Here is a 24,427-nt window from a genome sequence, read left to right on the forward strand (position 1 = left end):
ACATTGCCGCCCCGGACGGATTTTAATCAGGTTTTTTTCACTGTTCTAACTCTGGGGGTGACAGAGACTGGCTTAATTTCATTTTTGGGTGGCGTATTCCTTTAATGAATTGAGGGCCAGATGTACTAACGTTTTGCGCCCATTTCAGGCGTAACGTCCGCGTATAAACATGGGGAGGATATGTACAAACAAGTCGCAATGAGGGAAACACGCAGACTGCCTGCCGTGGGAGCTGAAAATGGCTATTTGCGCTTTTCCGTGTCATGCATATTAATTCCTGGGCGGATCAGGTGAAAATGGGTGTAACGCGCAAGTACAGGGGAGGAGAGGTGCTAATAGCGATTGATTAAGTATTCCGCCAGATGTATGAAAACAGCGCACGTCTATTTTGCGTTTAAAAACTTCCGCCTTCTGAAAGCAGGTGTAATCCAGATTGCGGTTAAATGTGTCTATTAGAAAAACTTTTAGAGACAGCTGAATCAATATTCAGAGCATCCGTTTTCTTCATTGTACTATGTCAAAAGCAACCTTAACTTTTGTTTGCCTCTCTAAAATCGTATTTTCTCTTTCACAACATAGCCTACACTTCCCAATCTGTTAGACTAGGCATTAAATCATATCCCAAGTCTACGTGCAGTAAATAGTTCAAGTATTTTTTAAAGAGACCCTATGCAACTTTTTCATAGTCATAAAGTCGCTTAGAAATCGTTGTTTTGCTCGACTGACCAGTTTTATCGAAAACAGTCACATTTTCTCCCGCCCCTAGTGTCCCTATCCGCTATTACAACCTTGCAACTTTCTGTTAAATGATCGTCTGCTGTTTACATCTGGAAGTCAGAGACGCGAAAGGAACAAGAAGAACCACGCTTGCAATTTATATATTTATATATAGCCTATATATGTATAAATATACACGCTAAAGCTGTCGGGGAAGCTCTGCAGAGAAATATGCAAGCATAAAACGAGCGAAAACGAAAAACGAAACCAGAGATGAAATAGCCAATCCTGCATTATTCCTCTTTAAGTGGATTTGAAGAACTACTAGGCCTACTCTGTCTGTCGCTGCTCGTTGACATCTCTTTGAATCGTGTATGACCGCTAAACTTTGATTCTTTTTATTGCTGCAATATTCAATGCGCTTGTTGTTCAGCTCTGCATGCGCAATTGGCCAGATACAGGGGTCGGAAACGGGCGGCACTGAACGCAGTTAACGTAATGAAGTGACAGCTTAGTAAATACCACGCAATATAGCAAAGCACAGCGTTCGCACTCTGCGCATACAAAAACTCGCTATTAGCGCTGTCTTAGTACATCTGGCCCTGAGAGTTTTGAACCATTTATCTGTAGGAGTGATCATAGAGAAAGGGTAGTTAATTTGGGGTAGGGTTTTCATTTTGACAGGAGCTATTCTTCCAATGAGCGTGAGTGGATGTTTAGACCAGCGTTTATAATCACCTTCAATTTTCCTAAGGAGGGGAGAGTAGTTGAGGGTGAAAAGCTCTGAAAGCCTGGGGGAAATCTGAATCCCTAGGTACTTGATGTTGCCTCTTGTTCCAGTTGATGGTGTAACGTGAGATAAGGGAGAATTTGCTGATAATGCTGAAAGTTTCTCTTAGTGATACTTGTGGTTGTGGGTATAAACTAATTTTGTGTTGTAAGTTGGCTACCTGAATTCCTTTGATTATTGTGTTTTGTTGTATTGCTGCTGCAAGAGTTTCAATGAAGATAGCAAAGAGCTCTGTGAGGTGATTCCGTTAGTGGTGAAGGTGGCTCTGGGTAAAGAGAAATCCGTATTTCTCCCATCTCAAGGCAAACTGAGGGAATGATGCACGACCATTCAAAAACATGACTGGTTTTCTAAAGTTACAAAGCTTAATGCTAATCGGTGAAGTGACCCTTTAAGGATAAGGGTCTAGAATTTTGGTTTGTTCTGTAGATAATTTTGTCAGTGTCAGTGTGTCAGTGTTTGACAGTTCAAGAAGGTGTCGATTTCTGATTGGGTGGGTTGATGAGTTGGGGAATAGAGATTGCTTTAGAAATTCCGACACGTTATTGATATATTTTTGATTAATGTTTCCTGTGGAGTCCAAAATGGCTAGGATGATTGATTTCTCTTTCTTGTGTTGGAGTAGATTTGCTAGGTATTTACTGTTTACTTTATTACTGTATTGAAAACCATTATATTTCAGTTGCTGAATTTGAATTTTTTTTTTTTTTTCTGTATGATATCGTCAATTTGTGCTTTGAGTTCCTTTAATTCCTTCTCTTTTGGTTCACTGAGGTGGTGGGAAATTTCATTTGTTAGGAGTTCGATTTTTTGTTCTAATGTATTTTCCAATTGTTGTTGCCATTTTTTCCTGTATGAAGATATGATTTTCCCTCTGATTACGGCTTTCCCAGTTTCCCATAGCAGTGCAGGTGAGGTTTCAGGAGAGTCGTTCATCTCCAGAAAGGATGCCCATTCTCGCCTTATAAGGGTTGTAAAGTCGAGGTCTTCCAGCAGTGAGGTATTGAAGCGACATGTAGTTGAAGTTTTAGTATGAGTTTTTATAGACAGAGAGACAGGGGCGTGATCAGTGATTACGATCGGGTGGATTGTGTTATCTGATATCTTAGTTATTAGTGAGTTGCTGATGATAAATAGTTCGATTCTAGATGAACATTGGTGAACTGTTGAAAAGTATGAATATTCTCTTAAAGAAGGGCTCCTCATTCTCAGCTGTCGCTAAGGCGATAGTCCTCCATATATTGCTTTATTATGTCAGTGGAGTGCCAGTTTCTTAAGTTACCAGAGGTGCTAGAGCGGTAAATTGTGGGATTGATGAACGTGTTGAAGTCTCCTGCTATGATGAAGTGGTTTGAATTTAAATGTGATAGAATGGAGAAGAGATTGTGGAAGAAAGATGGATCATCATTGTTAGGGCCATACATATTTGCCAGTGTAAATGTTGTATGATTTAGAATGGCATTAATGATGATGAATCTTCCGTCTGCCATTTGCCCTTTTTTTACAATCATTTACAAAACTCCCCTCTTTAATGTTAATGTGTATAGTATTATAAAGACACCTGCGTTTAGGAGGTCCAGTCACTGGTCAAAAAGTATTCCTGGCTATAATTCCACCGTGAAGACAAAAAAAACCACTCCTAACAACTCAAAGGAAAGGTTATTGACAAGCATAATAGTGAAGGGTTGGATACAAAAAGAAAATAAAAAAGGCCAAATTGAATTGATCAAGATTCCATTCATAAAAGCAGTAAAAGTGGAAATATTCAAGGGGGTGAATAGTTTTTATAGGCACTGTATAAACATGACAACAATGCCTTGCCTGAATCTTTCCTGACCTCAGCTTGGGATCCGCAACCATGATCAGACCCTGCCTTTTTTACTTTAAACTATGTGTAGCATTACAAAAGCAGTAATAATGTAGTTGTGTGTTGAACAAATCATGTTTTCTGGAAATGCCTGCCATGTTGCAATGAGTTGTTTCTCATTCTCCGAAACTGAAAATAATGTTTTTGCCATTTATGAATGCATAGGCCAGGATTTCCTGACATAAAATGAACACCAACCATCTTTCATGCTTGTTTACATTCGACCCCAAATCAGAAAAAGGTGGGGCGTTGTGTACAATGTAAAAAAAAACCTAAATGCAATATTCTGCAAATCTCACAAACTCATTTTTAGCTGCATAAAGGACACATCAAATGCTGAAAATGACAAATTAGACAATTTCATGGAAATCATATGATGCGTTTGACTTGATACAATCAACACATTTCAAGAAAAGTTGAGACAGGGGGTTAATATGTATATATTATAGGTCTTGAAGAAAAAAGGGAAGCAGAGAGAGAATGTTTTTTTTAAGCTGAGGACTGAAACCCAATATCCACCACTTTATAAATGACCTTAAGAAAGTAATTTGTAAAGGGTTATTAATGCCCCGCATTACATTATTAGGTATGCAGCCATAGATGCATCTTTTCCGTGAGTTAAGCTCACCTTGCACCTCCAGGTGAGCCACCACCGAGGTGCCATCTGCCTCACAGGAGTATGATCCCATGTCTTCCGGGATAACAGATTTAATGTACAAGCGAGCCACGTTCCAGTCCTGTTCCACTGTCAGCCTGCAATCATCAGACTGCAGTGGTCGGCCACCTCTTTTCCAGACAGCTGTGACTGGCCGAGAATATTGGCAGATGAACTCTGCAGGCTGGCCCTCTGGCACTTGCAGATCTTCCATGGCACTGACCACCTCTACAGATGGATCTGGAAGGAGCGTGGGTATGGATCTGAATCAGAGCATGTAAAGCAATGCTGCTGGGCTACACTTGCCTTTTACAATACACTGCTGAAGTATCTTTGAGTAGGTCTAAATTGTTTCCTCAGCTTAAAGCAACAATAAGTTTCCACTAGGGCTGTCAGTGGAGTATACAAGAGGCGGCATTCAATAGAACGTTTCATAACAACAAATGTGCCTATGACCCATCTTGGACTCAAGGCAACACAACTATCAACTAGAACTTAATGATACCAGTCCAGATTGAAAAAAAAACGTCTTGCAGTATTAAAACAAGATTCTCTCTAACATACCCTTAATTCCTCAACTGACATAAACCATGTTAAAAAAATGCAAAATATGAACATACTGTACATTTATTCATAATAATTTAGGCTTCCACTAGTTTTGACAGATCAGTGATTCTAAAGTAGTGATTGTAGGGTAGCCTACAGTTAAGAAAATGGATCGGAATAAAGTTGGTAATATTGGCCAATTTATCTTTTCATCCAATGCTTGTGAAATTATTGAAATATTGTTTTGCCGCTTGTGAGCCACGTATCAGGATTGGCTAATTAATTAGCTACTCTAGTCTTTCCAAATTACAGGCTGGCTAACGTAGCTTATGCTAAGTGATGGACATTTATTTTGTTTCCAGGTCAAACTTATTTTCAAGTACAGTCTGGAGGGAACAGTGATGGAGAGTAAACTTCCTGTTATGTTGCTGACTAAAAATCCAGTCTTCTGTCAAACTTGTTGTAGACCTGACAAGCTGATAGCCTACATAATAAGGTTATTGTAATTTCATTTGATCTGTTAAGTTAAGATGTGACTTTAAAATAATATTTTCCTGTTTGTTTGTATATAGTGGGGAGAATAAGTATTTGAACTCATGGTAAAGTTGACTAAAGATTGACTAGAGATCGGCATGGTGTTTTTTCCAGTTAGCCTATTTGTGATTTAATTTCAAGATTGTAGGCTATCGCCCCTACCAAACGTGTAGCTACACACCGTTTATAAGCTAGGCTACTTCTGACTGTTTTTGTTTAAAGGAGCTTCGTCATAAATCGCTACTTCAACATCAGGCTGTACAAAGTTTACACTTGTATCATAACACTTTCGGTTTCGTTGCTGCTTCGGCCACCAACATCTTTTACTGTCCATGCCAGGGGGTCAGGATTTTACTGATTAGCTTCGCCGATTAGCAAGGCACTTCCTCGTTGCCATTTTCCAGAAATACATCATGTCCGGTGCCGTTTTCCTCATGCTGATTGGTGGCTGTTCCACTCTCAGCTCATGCACGAGCTTAGTGTGGGCACAAGCTCTCCTTCTGTACCTTACGTCAATCAGTAACCTGGCTAAGTAAAACGGCACCGGGAACAAGCCCCTTGAAACGCCATGTTGAAGCCTGAAAAAATCGTTCAATTTTGGCAATTTTCACTAGCCTAGCATTCCCATTGAAATGAATGGGGGCGGGACTTGTTCACTTTCTCCAGTTCTTATAATACCTCCATGGTCCATGCAATATACATGCTAGTTTGGGCTCTCACTGAATTTGAGGAAGTGGTGGGGGAAGTGTATGCTGTAAAGTAGTCGAATTTTGTAGTTCTTTTTGTGCTCGGGTTCCCACCCGAAACCCAAAGTTCCGCATTGCCAGGAAAAGCAACACAGACACCATCAGGCTATGGCAGACGTGCCATTCAACCTATTGTAAATTGATGTATCATCACAAGGGTCTTGAAAATGTATTATTAACACTTGGAGGTCCGGGCCCTTTTCAGGTACTTTGAGGCAGTCAGCTATACCTTGAGATTTTTTAAGTTTTTCATCTAACTAAAAACATCTATGCAAAAGTGGCACATATGGTTATATTCTAGAGGTCCTCCACAATAATTATGTGAGATTAAAGTGGATGCAATGAAACTACTTTTTATTATAATTCTGTATAAACACAACTATTTAAAAATATATATTTTCAAAGGTCAGAGGTCAAAGGTAAAAAAAACACACAACGGTGTTGGCTCCATATAAGTAAAAAGAACATTCAAAAGTGTTAAGTAGTTTTACTACGAATTGGAAAAAAGTCAGACTAAATGGGTCATTTAGTGAGTGGCTCTTTCAAATGCAAATTAGGGTGAATGGGCCTTTTGAATGGGCCAGCTGCAGGTGAAATCCTAAGATTTTCTTTTATTGTTTTTACAAAGTGCCATTGATACATTCTCTTCTAAACATATATATTTGGAAACTAGTGGATTAAAGGTTTCTAATGGTGTCACTTATATGTTTCTAAGACAAAAATTGGCAGAGATTGAGATGTGTGTTTGGAATCCCTGGGGATTTTGAAAAACTGTTCCAAACACACATTTCAATCTTTGCTAGTTTTTGTCCAAGAAACATATAAGTGACACCATTAGAAACCTTTAATCAACTAGTTTCCAAATATACTGTATATGTTTTAAACGAGAATGTACCAATGGCACTTTGTAAAAACAATTAAAGAAAATCTTAGGATTTCAGTCCTCTCACCTGCAGCAGGCCCATTCAAAAAGGCCATTCATTTGATTCACTTAATTTGCATTTGAAAGAGACACCCACTAACCCCGCATTCACACTGTCTCCGTCCGTCAACGGATCTCGGAGGTTGTGTCTGCCGTATGTGTATTTGCATACACGCCATCTGATTGGCTGACGGATCCGTCGCTGCCTGAAAAGTTGAACATTTCTCAACTTTCTTGACGGAGGCAACGGAGCTGAAGGAACGGACGGACCCACAATGCATTTGGAGTCCGCCCCATGCAAAGTGAATGAGATCCGTTGACGGACGTAGACAGTGTGAACGCAGGGTAAGTGACCCATTTAGTCTGACTTTTTTCCAATTTGTAGTAAAACTACATAACACTAGAATATAACCATATGTGACACTTTTGCATAGATGTTTTTAGTTAGATAGAAAACTTAAAAATCTCAAGGTATAGCTGACTGCCTCAAAGTGCCTGAAAAGGCCCCGGACCTCCAAGTGTTAAGGTTGAAAAACTACATTTTCATGCACTCGTAATTCCCTAGAATTACTTTCTCTATTTGACAGTTGGAATGGTTGAACAGTTACATTGTTAAGTAGTTTAAATGGTTACATTATTTATTAGTGAATTATTGTAATGAGGACTTTTATTTTGAAACAGTTCTGGACACAGGAAACAGTTCAACAGGCCGTATGCTTGAAGCCTGAGTAAAGGCCTATTCGGACGGGATTAGTTTTATGGGGTGACATCAGGTAAAGTAATAATTACCAGGTAATGTAGTTCCGTCCGGAAGCGCCATGTCAGTAAACATAACGGAGTATGACGGTGAAATTTATAGACACTTTTACCTTCCGTAAAACGGTCTGGAGAAATTACCTTAGGTAATATTGGCCCTTTCCGAAACGGAGTCCCTACTCATTTCGACTCGGTTAGCAAGTGAACTTCCTTTTCAAGTCCACTCGTGAGGGCGGAGAACACTCGCATTGAAGGGTTAGGGGGTTAAAACAGCGCTACATTTCGGATGCGCTTCAAGGGAGGAGGAAATTGACGTCATATTAGTTTTCATAGAAATTGTGAAGGCAATATATATATTAAATCGCCAATTAAGATGTTCTGGACACCCCTGTGTATTAGGATATACATCCCTCTCCTCTCCTTTCATTACTATGAGTGAGGAGTTGCATGCTATGCTTTATTTAACATCAAATTATAAAAGTGCTGTAAATGCGACCTGCACGTGTTTAAATATTACAGCCTACTTCTGTACGATCTTGCACATTTTACTGAGTATCAAACTAAACATGAGTTGCTACAATGTAGCTTAAATCACGCTTTTGTCTGTAAATGCTGTCATACGGACCAAAAAACAACTGGCAGGGAGATACACAAGCTGCACGAACACTTGAAAACGGTTGCACCTGCGTTTCAAGACAGCATCCATGCTGACTTGCTCCTGGAGGCGTGGTACAAGGGGGCAGGCATATTCCCGGAAGTAGAAACACGAAATGAGCTGGTGATCAACGGTCTGCTAACTCCCATGGACGGCCATAGATTGCAGATTTTTTTGCAATCCCATAACATGAAACATGTGCCCTGTGTCGCCCTTATAGCTTCTGTGAATTCTATATAGGGTATCGAAGGCAAAACTAATTCACTTCTTCCTCGTATATAACGTTGGTTTCTCGTAAAGAAGTATAGTTAGCATGTCGGTTGGAGGGAAGCTAACGTTCGAGGGGAGATTTCCCGTAATGTTTGGATAAGAAGCTTAGTGAGCCTGCACGAAAACCATGACGGAAAGTCATTCGCAAGATCAGTGAAAATGCGTGTAGCCTACGGTAGCCTACTGTTTGATAGGGTAAAGCATTACCTAGAGGCAAGTACACATAATACAGTTTTTCTCAAATGCTAAAACACAAAAGCCAATCCTCTAAACCAAATGACCAGTTGTCTAAACACATTTACTAAATCTAGCCACAATTTTTCAATACCATAAACACATTTCACATGAAGACACAATCCTCCGTTCTCATAAATCTAAGCACATTTTTCCTTGCTAAAAAACATGTTGCAAAACATATTCTCAAATGAAAGCTCATGTGATGCAAAATGCTTGCCACAGTCAGCAATAACTGAACACAATGAACACACCTGGCGTCATTCATTACACACAACGACTCAAAAATGAAGACACTTGTTGCTAATGCGCACAGTGACTGTGGTGTGTGTGTGTGTGTGTGTGTGGTGTGAACGAAGAAAATAAAAGAATTTCACACCCTGATCACGTTTTCAAGAGTACTGTTGTGTGCAATAGATTCTGGTTTTTGCATTGAGTTGTGTTACAGTAGTGTACTTGGACAGCCTAGCAATCTAGACGCACCCTAGCGGCCAAAAATATTTTTGCTGCTACATTTCTGTGTAGTTTGGCTTGCCAGGCTAGTACTTGGAGAATTTTTTGTACTCTTCATATGAAACTTACAACTCTTAATGGAGAGCTCTTTCCCAAAACGCTATAAATCCATTTTATAGACATTACTGTACTGTAACAAATCATGTTACTGTATTTACAGTAATTGTGTGTTTCAGGTAATAAAAATGCAGTTGTTTTGTTTTTATTGAGTAAAGATAAATTACTGTAGCTAAACATAACCCAATACAGTTTCACTGACATTACTTGAAAAACAAAATGTAAAAAAATATATTTATGAAAATTCATTAGTAAAATGGTGGATATAGCGTTTTGGAAAAGAACTCTTCAAATGCCTAATCCTCTGCAGAGATCTAAGACGATCCGTTACTCTATGCATTGGCAGTTATGAAACAAAGAACCTTCTCGCAAATTGAGCATTGTGTTTTCAATTGTTTTGCTGTAAATGTGTAATGATGTGTATAGTGTTTACAATTTTGAAAGCTTCGAGCTGCTCTTTTGGTGTGAAAGTTTGAGTTTTGAAGTGAGAAGGTGTGGTTGTGCTTATGTAGCTTTAGAAAAGGGTATTGTGTTTAGACATTGGGGAACATGGAGGAAATGTTTGTGAAATGTGTTTTAGCATTTGAGAAAAACTGTAATAATATTAAAAACGAACATTAACAATTTCAGAGGTTTTCGATCTATCAGACGAGTTACAGCAATGTGCAGGATGGCTAACGTCACAAAGTGAGTACGAGTCTGCGCAGTACGACGGAAAGTAAACAGAATTTTGTTTCAGCCCCCTTCCATTGAGAACAACGGAGTCTGTTTGTCCATTTCTTTTAGGTCTATGGCGTGGTAGCCCCTCTCTCTAGGCACTTCACTCGACTCAAAATTCGTTTCGAATGATACTCAATGTGGCGGACCCTCGCGTGAACGCGCAAACAAAGTGAAAGTGTGTAGGGCTAGGGTTTAGGGGTAGGTTTCGGAAAGGGCCATTAATCCCGTGCGAACGCGACCCTCTGTAAAGATGTCTGTAATATTTCGTCACAAATGAAAGTGAAAGTAGCCTATCACGTGCACGGCGACGAAGATGTGACGGCAGAACGTAAACGTAGTTACTCCTCCCATGTCAGGTAAAATTACAGAGGTCATATGATAAACCTGAATTGCTCTACATCCCCCTGTAAAATAAGTCCTGTCCGAATAGGCCTAAAGACAGTCACTGAAAGTGGCCTGGCCACCTGGCATCGGATGCTATTTGCTTAACGGCCTAATTGACTTTTTGCTAAGTCCTGCCCCCCTTAGTTATTGTTGCTAATGCTGAATTCACGTGCTATGGAAAGATGATTTCCATTTGTGAACTGGTATTTACCAGTGTGTTGTGTTCAAGTGCTTTTGTTGTCGTACTGTTACATTTTTGGGGGGTAAATTTGTTTTACTATTGACTGATTGTTAACGCATTATATTACAATTGTCAACTAGAAAATGTAATTCCATGGAAGGAATTACCATTGCATGTAAATGCAAAAAGGTTGGTGACTGTGTAAAACATTGTATTAGGCCAATAGTTAAAAAGACAACTAGGCTACACAGAAGAATAGATAAATAACAATGACCCAAATGGAAAGTCACATTTAAAAAGTGATTTATGAAAATGCATCAAAATTGTGGATAAGCTATTATGGAAAATAACTCTTCATTTATTAGAATTTAAAAGACTGAAATGAAGTTGGCAACTTCAAACGAGTTGCAAGAGCTGACACTTTAGTAGCCTACAGTGAAACGACTGGTAGGATAGCTTATAGCCTTCATATACTAATGCAGGTTAAAAGTAGGCCATAGGCTATAGACTTAGACACCATTGGAATACGGAATACAATCTCAAACAACGCCAATCAACGATGATGCAGCAACAGGTAGGATATCTAGCAAATGTAACGTTAGCTTACAGTAGGATATTTTATGTAGGCTATATTACAAGATGAGCTAGTATGTTCTTCGAAGTGTCTCCAGGTGTGTGATTGTCCTAATAGGAATTATGTACAATAAGCTGTTAACAAAGGTTTTTAATTTGTGAATGATACCGAAAGCTTTAAATGATTGCCTGGCTGGCAAGTCCCTATAGCTGAAACGACTAGCTTGCTAACAAACAAACGTGAAAATGATAGCAATGCAGTTTGTGCTAGAAACAACTGTGAGAAGAAGGCTTGAACCTAAATGTCTATCAGGTTGGACTTCACTTAAAACGCTGGGTGAAGATTGGTGTCGTGTAGGCTGCTCTGTCGAGATGGCTAAAAGCCCTTGTGTAAGCCCTGTTGGCCTTGCAGCCTACCCGACGTTAAACCTAGCCTAGTTTGGTTGTCGTTAGCTAAATACAGTGTTACATTTACGTTGACATTAGGTTAGATTGTCTTTAGCTGTTGATAACGTTACCGCAAGCAAACAGGTTACTGTAACGATATAAACAAATCAAGTAAGGAGTAGCCTAACAGGAGACAAGACAATAACGTCCTGGTTACAGCAGCTGTGGCATGGTAGAATGTTTTCATAGCTGTTACAGCATAATGAGTAGACATAACATTCAGGTTTAGCCTGGTTTAGCGCAGCAAAGATCCTTGATTACTGACAGCTGAGCACTGACGTAACAATTAATCTTTGGCGCCAAAGGGTCTCAATGTAAACTCTATGGGAATTTTAAACTCTTTTATCGTAAATATCTCAAAAAGTATGAAGTTCACAAATGTCAAAAATACAATCGTCAAATCTCCGTTACAAGATCTTTGTAGGAGTGCTTGAATGACGTCAAACGGCTCAGTGGTTTTAGTGTTATAAATCGTTGATTTTGGTCGGAAGAAGAATAATCCCGATAACTAGAAATGCAATTCCAAGGAATTACCAGTGCATGAAAATGCAAAAATAGATAGATAATGTAGATATGGTTACTAAGGTGTAGCTAGGGTAAACATGGTGGTTGCATAGTTTACAGAGTGTTGATAGTGTGAAGGTAGACAGTTTAAAGATGAAACATTCCAGTTCTAACTTAACTAATGATTTATATTCATGTTAAAATGTTGATTAGCTAACTTAGCTAATGATTTCTAGCAGTTACGTTAAAAATGCTAATTATGCTAGCAATGCTAACTTTACTAACAATGCTAACCAGGTTGATTAGCTAACTTAACCGATGATTTCTAGCAGTAATGCTAAAAATGCTAACTATGTTAACAATGCTACATTTGCTAACAATGCTAACCAGGTTGATTAGCTAACTTAGGTGATGATTTTTTGCAGTTATGCTAAAAAATGCTAACAATGCTAAAAATGCTAACCAGGTTGATTAGCTAACTTAGCTAATCATTTCTAGCAGTTATGCTAAAAATGCTAACTATGCTAACAATGCTAACTATGCTAACCATGCTAACTAGCTAACTTGCTAGTGAGGACTTTTATTTTGAAACATTTGTTGCTAGGGTATCCATGGTGGCCACTATCAGGAAACAAGAAGTTGCTGCAGTATAATGATGTTGGTTGCTATGGAAACAGTCATAAACGCTTAATTTTAATGGTTGCTATGTTGGTTGCTAGGTACATGGAGGTTTCATGTAGTTGACCGGAGGCATGGCTGATGATAACTGACAGTGGGAATGGTTGAACAGTTAAATAGATTAGTAGTTTCAATGGTTAAATGATTTAATAGTGTATTATTGCAGTGAGGACTTTTATTTTGAAACAGTTGTGGACAGAGGAAACAGTTTAACAGGTATATGTAGTGTTCATAGAGAATGTATGCTTAAAGCCTGACACCTTGTCCTAACCAGATCCAAGCGAGCGACTGTCAATTTTGTCTGTCTACACTGAATCTGTTAAATATGCCATTGTGTTGCGTCACGGGATTCCATATTTCTCATTGAAAATAGCAGAGCAATGCGAGCGTCAAAAAGAAAATAGAAACGGGGCGTCCGACAAAAGTTCTCTCAAAACGTCGCGCTGCTCGCGTCGCTTGCAGTCTGGACACTCCAATTGAAAACAATGGAATTAAACTGATTTTATCGCTAATGTTCGCTCGCATCGCGTTCGGTTAGGACACGGTGTGAGAGAGAGAGAGAGAGAGCTGCTGCAGCTGGCCTGGCCACCTGGCAGAAGATTCTAATTGCCCTATTATGATGTCATAATCACAATGTTAAGTCTATGGGGAAATTGTCATTTTAATTAATTAATAGTTAAAAAAGTATAAAAGTTACAAAGTTGAAAAATACAAAGCCCGGATGGCCTAAGTAAGACCTACGCAGCGCAGTTTGAATGAAGTTTCTACGTTAAACGGTTGAAGCTCCATTAAGTGCGTTAGAAGAAGAATAATAATAAGAAGTTTTGGAATAACAGTACAGTGCATTTTCATGCACTGTAATAAGAAAAACAAGGATAACAGTACATTGCATTGACATGCAATGTAATGACACAACATTGTATAGGCTACAAAAACTTTCTGCCAACAGTAGAAACAAAACGTAGTGCACAATGCTATTTTTAATGGTTATCTAATCTCGGCAACTCGTCCATCAAAACATTCTACAAGTTGCCCAGTGGTAAATACCACATGAGAGGGTGTTCTAGTGCATTTTTCACATTGGCTTTTGGTATTTACCATAATTACCATAGCACATGAAGGCACCATAAGTCCGACAGTCTCAGACCGGAGTTGACTAGAACTTCAATGGAAGCCCTACACCTGTCTGTAAAAGTTACAATCCAAGAGTCATGGACCTGATTTCATTTAGAATCTGTTGAACAACACCAGTACGACATGGAGACACATGAATACAAATTAATATCTAGGTTTGTTGAGAGACAAACTTAGAGACAAGGGGAAAATGGGGCTAACTGATTAAAAATAGCTAACTGTGCTAGATAGACTGGCCTGCATATTACAAGGACAACGGGCCATGTCATGTAAGGAACATGGTACTGCAAATAAACGGAAACATAGTCTACATTGCAGAGTGACTTCAGCTTTAATCTATGGTGAATAAATGTTACATGATTGTGCACAGCCCCATGCTTTTTTGACGAGGCGATGTTAGCACATTAGCAGCAGTTAGCTAGCTATGCTGTCTCAATCTGGCTCTTACAAGACTACAGATCCTGTCCAACTTCTTCTGTCCACAACTGTTTCAAAATAAGAGTCCTAACTACAATAATTCCCTATTCAATAATAAAACAGTATTTCAACTACTTAAAGGAACAGTATGTATTTTGGCCAAAACTGGTAGTGCAATCACTTTCAAAATACTGTAGAGCTGAGTATAAATAATAATAATAATAATAATAATAATAATAATAATAATAAATGTTATTTATATAGCGCCTTTCTAGACACCCAAGGTCGCTTCACAAATAATGAAATAAAAAATATAGACAATTACAAAACACAAAATAGACAGAGCGGCATATTCGCACAGCGTTCCTGTAGGCACCATATGTGTAATGATTAAATATTAAATGCCAAAGACAGACACAATAATACTTATTCTATTATCCCCCTCCCCCCTGAGTCGAAGCTGGCAACCTGGGGCCTATTGCACAAAACTAGGATAAGGGATTAACCCGGGATATCTTGGTTATCCTGGCTCAATTTATCCGTGATCCAGTTGCACAAAAGCGGGATAGGGGGCAGCAGGATATGTTATGGTATAAGTTACCATGGCAATTTATTCTGTGGAGCTAGCCTGCTCCTGACCAGGCTCACAGCCAAGATAAGTTGATTCTAATGGTAACTACATAATCTGATTGGTTCAGCTAGCTGTCATTCAAATGAGACCTCCACGTGATTTTTTTTTTTTAAAGAGCTGTAGATTTCATTTATATATTATTTGCAACATGCATTTACTCGCAAAACACAGCAGAATGTCTGCCTAATACCATATGGATGTCATTTAAATTATGGTGGCCTTATAATTAATAACATAGCCTACTCGTTGTTTGCTTCTTTTTTGACAGATGTTTGATGAATAGGCTGCTGTAGTAGTTGATCGGAAGTGGAGGGGACATTTTTAGAAGGTGTTTTGAACTAATTCGGCTTTTAAGACAAATTAAGATACTTTGTGCATCTTTGCGGTGGCAAAGCGCTTCCTAATGACGTTGCGTGCCGAGACAAGGAAGCTCTCACACACGTGGGTGCATACGTAAATTTGCATTCAGTTGATCTGCCACACCTACTCCCGCTATGTAACAGAAATAATCATGATCCCCCATCCAAAAAAAGTAAACTTTACCTCGTTGTTAGTCTATATCAAAAGTGGTTATTCACTTTGTGTGCAAGATGCTATTTTTCGCGTCTTTTTTATTCCAACCATGAGTTATTTGGGGGAGAAACGAGAACGCGCACACATACCGGATAACTTACACCTGGCTTGATGAATCCGTGTCTGCTTATCCTGGATTGGTCTTTGTGCAACCAATTAAGCCGGTATGCTCTTGTTTTGGATTCAGTGATCGCAGCTCAGTAACTTATCCCGGATATCTTAATTCTGCTTTTGTGCAACGGGCCCCTGGATACCAAAACACCACTGACTTTGTGATTAGTAGATAGGTGGAGCATGGCGCATCAGGCCAAAACACACAATATGTAAACATCAACATCAGTTGAGGGCTGCAACTTCACTTTTTTAAATGACAATATACTGACAAGATTACTGTTGTCAATTATATAAGTACTTGAAATGAGCATGATTTCATAATGTCTAGTGACATATCAGGTCCATTTATGATTAATTGAAATACATTTCTTACATACGGTTCTTTTAACTATTTAGCTATTCAGCCATTCCAACTATCAGTTGTTATCAACTGTGGAACTGTGGTATTTCAAAATAAAAGTCCTCAGTGATATAATTCACTGCTGAATAATTGAACTATTTAAACTACTCAACTATTTAACTGTTCAACCATTCCAACTGCCAGTTTTCATCAACTAAGACTCCTCTGCCCCACAACTGTTTCTTAATAAAAGTGGAGGTATTTTTTTCATTGTGTAAGGGATAATGGACCACCCGCCGTGAGGTTATTCAAAGTTAATGCACGTTCTAGACGGTGATACGGCCCGACGTGAAGCGGAGGGACGTTCCGTCTAGAAAAGTGCATTAACTTTGAATAACTGCACGGCGTAAAGTCCCTTATCCCACTTATTCCACTGTTGCCACTTGGGTTGTGTTAGTTTCTGGTGGTAATTTAAATGTTTTAATCGCTAGAACTGTATTGTTTGTAGAACTACTTTTCCCAGACACATTTCAACTAATTTCTCAAAGGCTCCATTTGAATCGGAGGGCAGCTGCCTACTGCCTCCCTCCCTAAATAGAGAGCTCTCTAACTAGACATGACTTTAGATTAAACACGTCGTTTAAAAATGAGCGTAGCACTCTAGAATCTTTGGTTAACACTACGGTATGACGTTAGCAAAAGCCTGACGTTAAACTAAATTAGCCTACATAAGCTAGCAGGCTAACAGTATAAAATAGTTTCAGTGGCAGCTAATATATCAGACCAGGCGTTATTAGTGGGTACAACAATGGTATAACCAGGTAGTAAATCGTTTATTTTCAATCTACCTTCCACAAATCCAAATAAATAACATCACACAAATGACATTTCAACAGATTCAGCAGTCATTTACCGATATCGGCAGCCATGTTTGTTTTGTTATTCAGGAATTCTAAGATATCTTGGAAGGCAGCGAAAATCGTTTTTTCGGTTTCCAACGGCCTTCGCTGCCTTGCTCTCTAGTTAGACATCTTAGAAGGCAGCAGTTTTTCCCGATTCAAACGGAGCCAAACTGCGGTTACTAGTTCTAAATGGATGGTTGCTATGGCCAAAAGCCAGTCGTTAGTTCTAATCTCCCGTTGTCAAGCTGGCATATCCCAGGATTCTGTTGAACGTTAACGAAAGATTGCTATTTTTCTTAGCCTACTGCCACCCAACTAGCTAAAAGCCACCTCCGTCATATGCTAAATGTTACTATGATCTGAACGTCTGTATTTTACGTGTAAAGTGACAGTGCATTTAAACTTCACAACGAGTTTGGCGAATTAATATTCAAGTGTGATACGGCCAACAAATTGGAACTACTTCATAGCCGTGCGTATATCGAAAGTTAATGCACACCTTATAGAACGCAGGACAATGGGGAATTCAACCGAGCAGTGGAATAAATGGTAATATATGTTTTGCATTTTCATGCACATGTAATTTCCTCAAAATCAAATGTTCTAGTTAGGATTTTAATTTGTTATGCCCTTTATAATGTGTCTAGCTTACATTTTGTACAGGGACTTCTGCTATAACATTTCTTTCAGTTTATATCAACTATATTCCTGAAGAATACATTGTGCTGCCTCTAGCCCACTGCCCATCTTTTGAAATGTGACTTTATTTGCTTTCATTTGATCCCAATCAAGATACTGGTAAGAATTGATTTACACTGTTAATATGGACTTCTGGAAAGTTCTGAAATGCAAAATAATATAAGTTGAATCATGTTGTAAAATATGGGATTAATTCATCGCAATTAACTTTTTAAAAAATCTATTAAAAAAAAACAAAAAAAACCTTTGACAGCCCTAGTTTCCACATGAATTAATTAAAATACACTGCTTGCAACATCTAGGCAACAACAAAATGCAACACAACTCCAAACTCAACATGAATTAATACATCTGGTCCAAAGCAAAGCACCTTTGCATAAAGACATTAGTACTTCTACCAAACTGGGGTGCGTTTCTAGAAAACGTTGTATGCTAACTTACGTCGCAACCTTGGGAGTTCCAGTTGGTGATGTCGTCAGTGTCAGGATCGCCTGACCAAAAATCACACACGCCCAACCAAAATTCACAAAGTTGTTGTTTTTCTCGTGGCTCAAAGCTTGCACTATGCTGTAGGCAAATATAAATTAAAAGACTGGGCTTATTCTTGCTACTTGTGTTACTTTGTGTTAATTTGCGTGTTGGTTTGCGTTTTGGTAGGCTACTATGATGGTGTTTATAAACCATTATTGTAGACACATCGATCATTAGTACAGTGGTTCAATTTTTTGGGGGATTATGAAAACTATATATTTTTGGAATCCTTAGAACCTGAAGAATCAGGAAATCTTTGTTTGACAATTTTCAGAAGTCATTAAAGCAGTCATTTTGGGTCTTGAAAATGGTGTACTATTGCATTAAAAACGCCATATACTGTATAATGCTATACTGGTAGATAGGGTTACATTTTAAACTTTTATGTATCACCACAAAACTTCCCCAGTTATTCACTTACATTAAGACAAGATTTTTTGTATTACAAGTTTTCTGAAATGTAATGTTTAAATATGCAAATGAATATGCAAATGAGGCAATATACGGAAATAGGCGTTAATTTGCACAAACTTCCAAACCTGACATGTACATATAATAGTAGCTATCCTTTATGGAGGATTACGGTTTTAGCCCTTTATTATTAAAATACTTAATAGTTTCTGATACAAAAGTAACTATTTAGTATTTAAAAACAATGGCAGAAAACGCCTTCATTTATGTATTCCTCAATCAAGAAACTTTTCAATGCTGCTGACTGTGGAATTGACTGTTTACCATGATACAAGTTTAAAACAAACTGATGGGTCTTATGAATAAGCAGGGCTATTGTGTGGAAACAGCTCTTGCCAATGCTGTGGTAGAAAACACAAAACACTTTCAAGGCATGTATGCACACCCTTTCCTGAAGAAGGGTAACATTTGTCTGCTTTGCTTCCGACAACACTGAACCTTCAATATGAACCTTCTTTGGTAAGTATGCAGCACATACAAACTTCGCCAAAGTAGATAGCTGATCCTTTTCACTTTTTTGTGAGAGCATCTGTAGAGCACTAAGGACCCTTGGGGGAGTTGCATCTGATTCTGTCAAATGCAAAGAAAAGCTTGCTAAGTCCTTCTGCAGCTTGAAGGTGGAGTGCAAGATCAGCAGTGCGAGAAGCTGCCACCTAGAAGAGAATTGTCTCCACTCGATGTAATTCATGATGGATCTGAACACTGCATTTTTAGCTTTGTTTGCTTCCCACTCATTTAATGATTTCACAAATTCAGCATTAGTCAAAGCTTCAAGGAATGTACTATTAGCCTGCATTGTACACTCAACCATGGTAGATTTGTCCTTCTCAGAGCAGGCCGGTTCAACTTGCTCTGTTGCCTGCCAGCAAACATCTCTCAGCTGTGGGTTCTCCATGAAGAATTCCTCCAGAACCAATTCGTACAGAGCCACATATGAGTAAATAATGGCCACTCAAAGAACGCTTGTTGTGTGTACACTTCAGGATTTGCCTCGTTGTTGCTGCACCAAAGACATCAGGTTCTATCCTGGCATCATCTATACCTGAATTTTTAATAGAAATCCCAAGAGCTCTCAGAGCAGCCATTGTGGTGTGCAATTCCCCAAGCCTTGGAACAACAGAGTTTTTTCAGATCAGGTCTGGAATCCAACAGTTGAACAGCCTTCTCGTAGAGGGCCATGTCAAAAGAGATAACAGTTGGATGTTCTCCACCAACTACCAGGCGACGTAGTTGGTTTGCCTGCATAATCAGTCAGGAGGGTTGACCACTCATGTGCCACTTCAGGAAGTAGCGGTACAGCTAGCCCAGCCTAACATGGGACATTACTTGTGCTCTCTTCTGACTTCAACCTGGATACTGCAGAGGCAACTACCCAACCTAGGTGACGCAGCTGATGGGTTCCAGAGATACCATCTTTGTTTACTGAAATCTGCTTCACTGGTTTATTTTGCTTTGGTTTGGGCTGATTGCAATGTAATATTTTTACATGGCATGGTGTGACTGACATAGCCTGACGAGCCAGACCCACATCAAGATTGAATAAACGGTTTTCTTTCAAATTCCCTCTCCACGCAATAGGATAGTGCTACATCCAAGCATCTTCTTGTTTTCAAGTAGCAGGACGGGGAATTCACGCTTAACAGTCGCAACTTATGGTCGCAGGTCAGTCATCATTATGTTAAGCCCACCCACCAACTCTATAAAAATGTGATTGGCCCAATAGAAGTTTAATTTTTCCAGCTTGCAAGCCAACGGAAAGTTGCTCGACTACCATGACCAACATTTGCTGCTGCTAGGGTGCATCTAGATTTCTAGGCTATGACTGACATACACTTAGTGTCACTAATTGTGAGGAGGGGGAACTATAGCCAACTTCACCAGGAGCATCAGTTCTTTCGTAAACTGCCACAACTGTTCCATGAAGGGCACCCTTGCCATCAACTGTGTCCTCAGCAAAATCAGTGTTGTTGGCAGCAAAGCAGACAAATGTTTCCCTTCTTCAGGAGAAGGTGTGCATACATGCCTGGGAAGTGTTTTGTGTTCCACAGCATTGGCAAGAGCTGTTTCCACACAATTGCCCTGCTTATTCATATGACCCATCAGTTTTTTAATTTGTATCATTGTTTTTAACAGTTACCGTACTGTTTTTTATAAGGAACTATTAATTATTTTAGTAATAATGGGCTAAAACCTTAATCCTCCATAATAGATTGCTACTATTATATACATGTCAGGTTTGGAAGTTTGTGCAAATTAACGCCTATTTCAGTATTTTGCCTCATTTGCATATTCATTTGCATATTTAAACATTACATTTCAGAAAACTTGTTTTGCAAAAAAAATCTTGTCTTAATGTAAGTGAATAACTGGGAAAGGTTTGTGGTGATACATAAAAGTTTAAAATGTTACCCTATCTACCAGTATAGCATTATATATGGCGTTTTTAATGCAATAGTACACCATTTTCAAGACCCAAAATGACTGCTTTAATGACTTCTGAAAATTGCCAAACAAAGATTTCCTGATTCTTCAGGTTCTAAGGATTCCAAAAATATATAGTTTTCATAATCCCCAAAAAAATTGAACGAATGAATTGGTCTGAACATAGTGTCCTTGACTTAATAGTGGGCGCCTGTCAACATCCCTCCTCGATCCTCGGTGCTCTGTCCTCCAGACTCGTTCCCACTGATCTATAATGAACAGATACACTATCCCATTGTTGCCGCCCCATCATTCTGTGAGGACGAGGATCGAGGAAGAAAGGGAGGATGTATAAAAAACAAATGACAGGCACCCAGTGACAGAGAATTTCTAGTGGGTGGGATATTATACGCTGCCACTTTTCCCACCAATGAAATGTGCCGCTGCGTCCTCAACAACGTTGTTGGAACAACGGTGTTCGAACACCGGAGGTAGCGAATGGCGACACAGGTACGATGCTTTCTGGAAACAGGTGTAACACTGTCGTTGTTTTATCCCAAGTTGCGTTGTACCACGGTGGTTTAGCAACGCCGTTGTTAGCTCTTCTAGAAACGCACCCCTGAATAGCACACCTTCAGAATACCTTCATTATGAACTTAATAGAAATGGTGAGAAGGTTAGCGCTGATACAAAGAGAAGGAGATGGCAGAGGAGCATGTGAGTATGAGGAAGAGAATAAACGCTAGGGTGTGTAGTGAATATCATTATAGGAAATTATTCACTCAAACTGATTTCTTTTTGGGGCATTGAACCACACCAGGAAAATCTAAGATCTACAGGATTTGTTACTCAAAGCGTTACGATGGTGTTTGTTCTAAAATAAGATGTCCTAATAACTCATTGTTTATTGCTATTACAAAGGTTGTAAGTAAGGTCATCACTTCATGTCTAACTATGTACACATACAGTACTATGGGAAAACAGAGCAAAGGCTTACACAAATTTTCATAAGCTTTGCTTATATTGATACTGTTTATTGTTTATGTTGCTATTCTCTTTAGTTGACACTAGTCTGATCAAGTGCTAAATTTAATTATTGTATTGTTTTTGTTTGTAAGTCGCTTTCGACAAAGGCTCCTGCTAAGAAGCATAACCATAACTATAACAATTACGGTACCTTCCAGAATTACCGATGCCCTTGGTAAAGCTGGCTCAAAACAGTTATTAAAAAAAAAAAACATCTTTTGATGATTTCTTGTAATTTCACAATGAAAGCAATGAGAAGAAATCCAACCTTGAAAGGAAGCAAATTTATTCTAAGAATCTTTTCAGTTCAAGCATTCTTTTTATGTGCACCAAACCCACCTGGAGTGTTTCTAGACAAAGAGTGCAATTTTCATGTCATCTGACAATAAACCATGATTCCAGAATTAGCATTCAGTAACTTTTGCCATTTACATCTGTGACGAAATTACAGGTAACACTTGCTAATACTATAGGTAATGCTGCCATGCCCTCAAAATAATCTAAATAGTTACTGCTAAAGTCACTTTTAAAGATTTTTGGATTTTTGGAGACTGGGAGACCCCAAGATGATAAATTATGTAAATCTTTCAATAGTGGTTCTTGTGGAATGTTTCACTTCTCTTACCATCAAAGATTTTAATTACTGTTTTAACTGTAATTAGTGGCAATTTCAACCAAGTACCTAGTTTCAATAGCTATTCCCTGACTTTCTTTTTATTTAAATTTAGTGTATTCTCTTGTCTTTCCTAAGTTGAAAACATGTTCCCATGTTGTTTTTGTTACAAAATATTAATTTTTGAAAAAAAAAAAATATATATTCCCTTTTCTCAGAATAGATGTGCATGTTTCATAGTTTGACTGGTCCTGTGACTTATAGTCAGCTGCCTGCGACATACACATGAAAGCAAATCAATGCAATGCATGCATTGCATTGATTTGCTTTCAGCTCATTGAGAATGAAATGCTAATAGGCTAACTGAAATAAAAGCATGCCAATCTTTAGGTATTAGGCTTTAGGTATTAGGCTTTAGGTGTCGCAGCTGACTATACACTGTTGTTGGACGAGGCGACTGGCTCTCAGGATCCTCTCTAATTCATCCCAAAGGTGTTTTGGAACAGGAAGTGGCCATCCCCAAAGTTGGGAGCATGGAATTGTCCAAAATCTCTTAGTTAATACTGAAGCATTCAGAGTTCCTTTCACTGAAACTAAGGGACCAAGCCCAGCTTGGGGATGGCCCCTTCCTGTTCCAACATGACTGTGCACCAGTGCACAAAGCAAGGTCCATAAAGGCATGGATGACATTATGAGTGTGGTGTGGATGAACTTGACTGGTCTGCACAGAATCCTGACATCAACCTAATAAAACACCTTTGGGATTAATTAGAGCGGATCCTGAGAGCCAGTCATCTCATCCAACATTAGTGTGTGACCTAACAAATGCGCTTCTGAAAGAATGGTCAAAAATCCCATAACCACACTCCTAAACCTTGTGGAAAGTCTTCCCAGAAGAGTTGAAGCTGTCATAGCTGCAAAGGGTAGACCAACGTCATAATAAACACTATGGATTAAAGATGGGATGTGACCGAAGTTCATATGAGTCAAGGCAGGTGAGCTAATACTTTTGGCAATATAGTGTATGCTGAATTAATGCAGGGCACCTTGCTTTAGCCAACCTATTCTCACCACTTCCCGGCAAACACTTTGTAACCCATCTATCCTATCCTATCCTTTAACTCCTTCAAATCAATGGCATGTTGTTGTCATTGATGCTTGCTTGTTTCGTATCCACAGTGGACGGGTGTTTCTTTCTGGGAATTACTATGGGAATTACTGGGTCATAAAAGTTTTTATCACAAAGTTGCTAAAGTATGCACAAGGAGCTAGCTACCTCCTTGCTATTGTACCTTCAGTTCTCTGTGATCCTATCATGGTAACAAAGAAAAAATCCATACTTTGACATCGTTCAGACACCTGGGGCCAGGAAACAAACTGGTGTGAGCCACACCCATCAATAATATGGGCATGGGGGTAGAACTGAACCATTCCAAGCAAGGGGTGAGTTAAACTAAATGATCATACAGAACAATCAAAGTTTTCCTGATCTGTTTGCATCAGAGACCTTATTCATCTAAGAGTGCAGGAAGCACCTTGAAAACAATATGGGTAGAGTTCGGGATACTTTTTGTTCATTAGTAAATGTGTGTTTCTGCCATCATACTCAGACTGGGATGTAAGAAGCTGGGAATTGCAAACATAGGCTGGCACTGAACTCACAATCTCACATATGCTTTTTTGTGAGCCTTGTCAAAGACAGACACCTCAACCATTTGTTACAGTGAGAGGCCTAAATGATTCATGCATCCAAAGGGCAAACACCATGGTCAGTAGATATTAAAAGTGACACTGTATTGAGTGGGA

General features: G+C 39.0%; 2 protein-coding genes across 10 annotated transcripts in view; one reads left to right on the forward strand and one right to left on the reverse strand.

The window, feature by feature from the left end:
* Nucleotides 1-24,427, forward strand: part of atg9b (autophagy related 9B) — an 839,198-nt gene that overhangs the window by 479,129 nt on the left and 335,642 nt on the right. The window lies entirely within an intron of this gene.
* Nucleotides 1-24,427, reverse strand: part of obscnb (obscurin, cytoskeletal calmodulin and titin-interacting RhoGEF b) — a 345,273-nt gene that overhangs the window by 144,523 nt on the left and 176,323 nt on the right. For 8 of the 9 annotated variants that reach the window (XM_062517333.1, XM_062517305.1, XM_062517313.1 and 5 more), the window contains one exon: nt 4,003-4,269. The exons of the other annotated variant lie outside the window; for it this stretch is intronic. In XM_062517333.1, the coding sequence (XP_062373317.1) occupies nt 4,003-4,269 (267 nt within the window). The remainder of the gene's footprint in view (nt 1-4,002; nt 4,270-24,427) is intronic. 9 annotated transcript variants of the gene reach the window in all.

This window comes from Sardina pilchardus, chromosome 2, assembly GCF_963854185.1.
Source record: "Sardina pilchardus chromosome 2, fSarPil1.1, whole genome shotgun sequence".
Taxonomy (NCBI): domain Eukaryota; kingdom Metazoa; phylum Chordata; class Actinopteri; order Clupeiformes; family Clupeidae; genus Sardina; species Sardina pilchardus.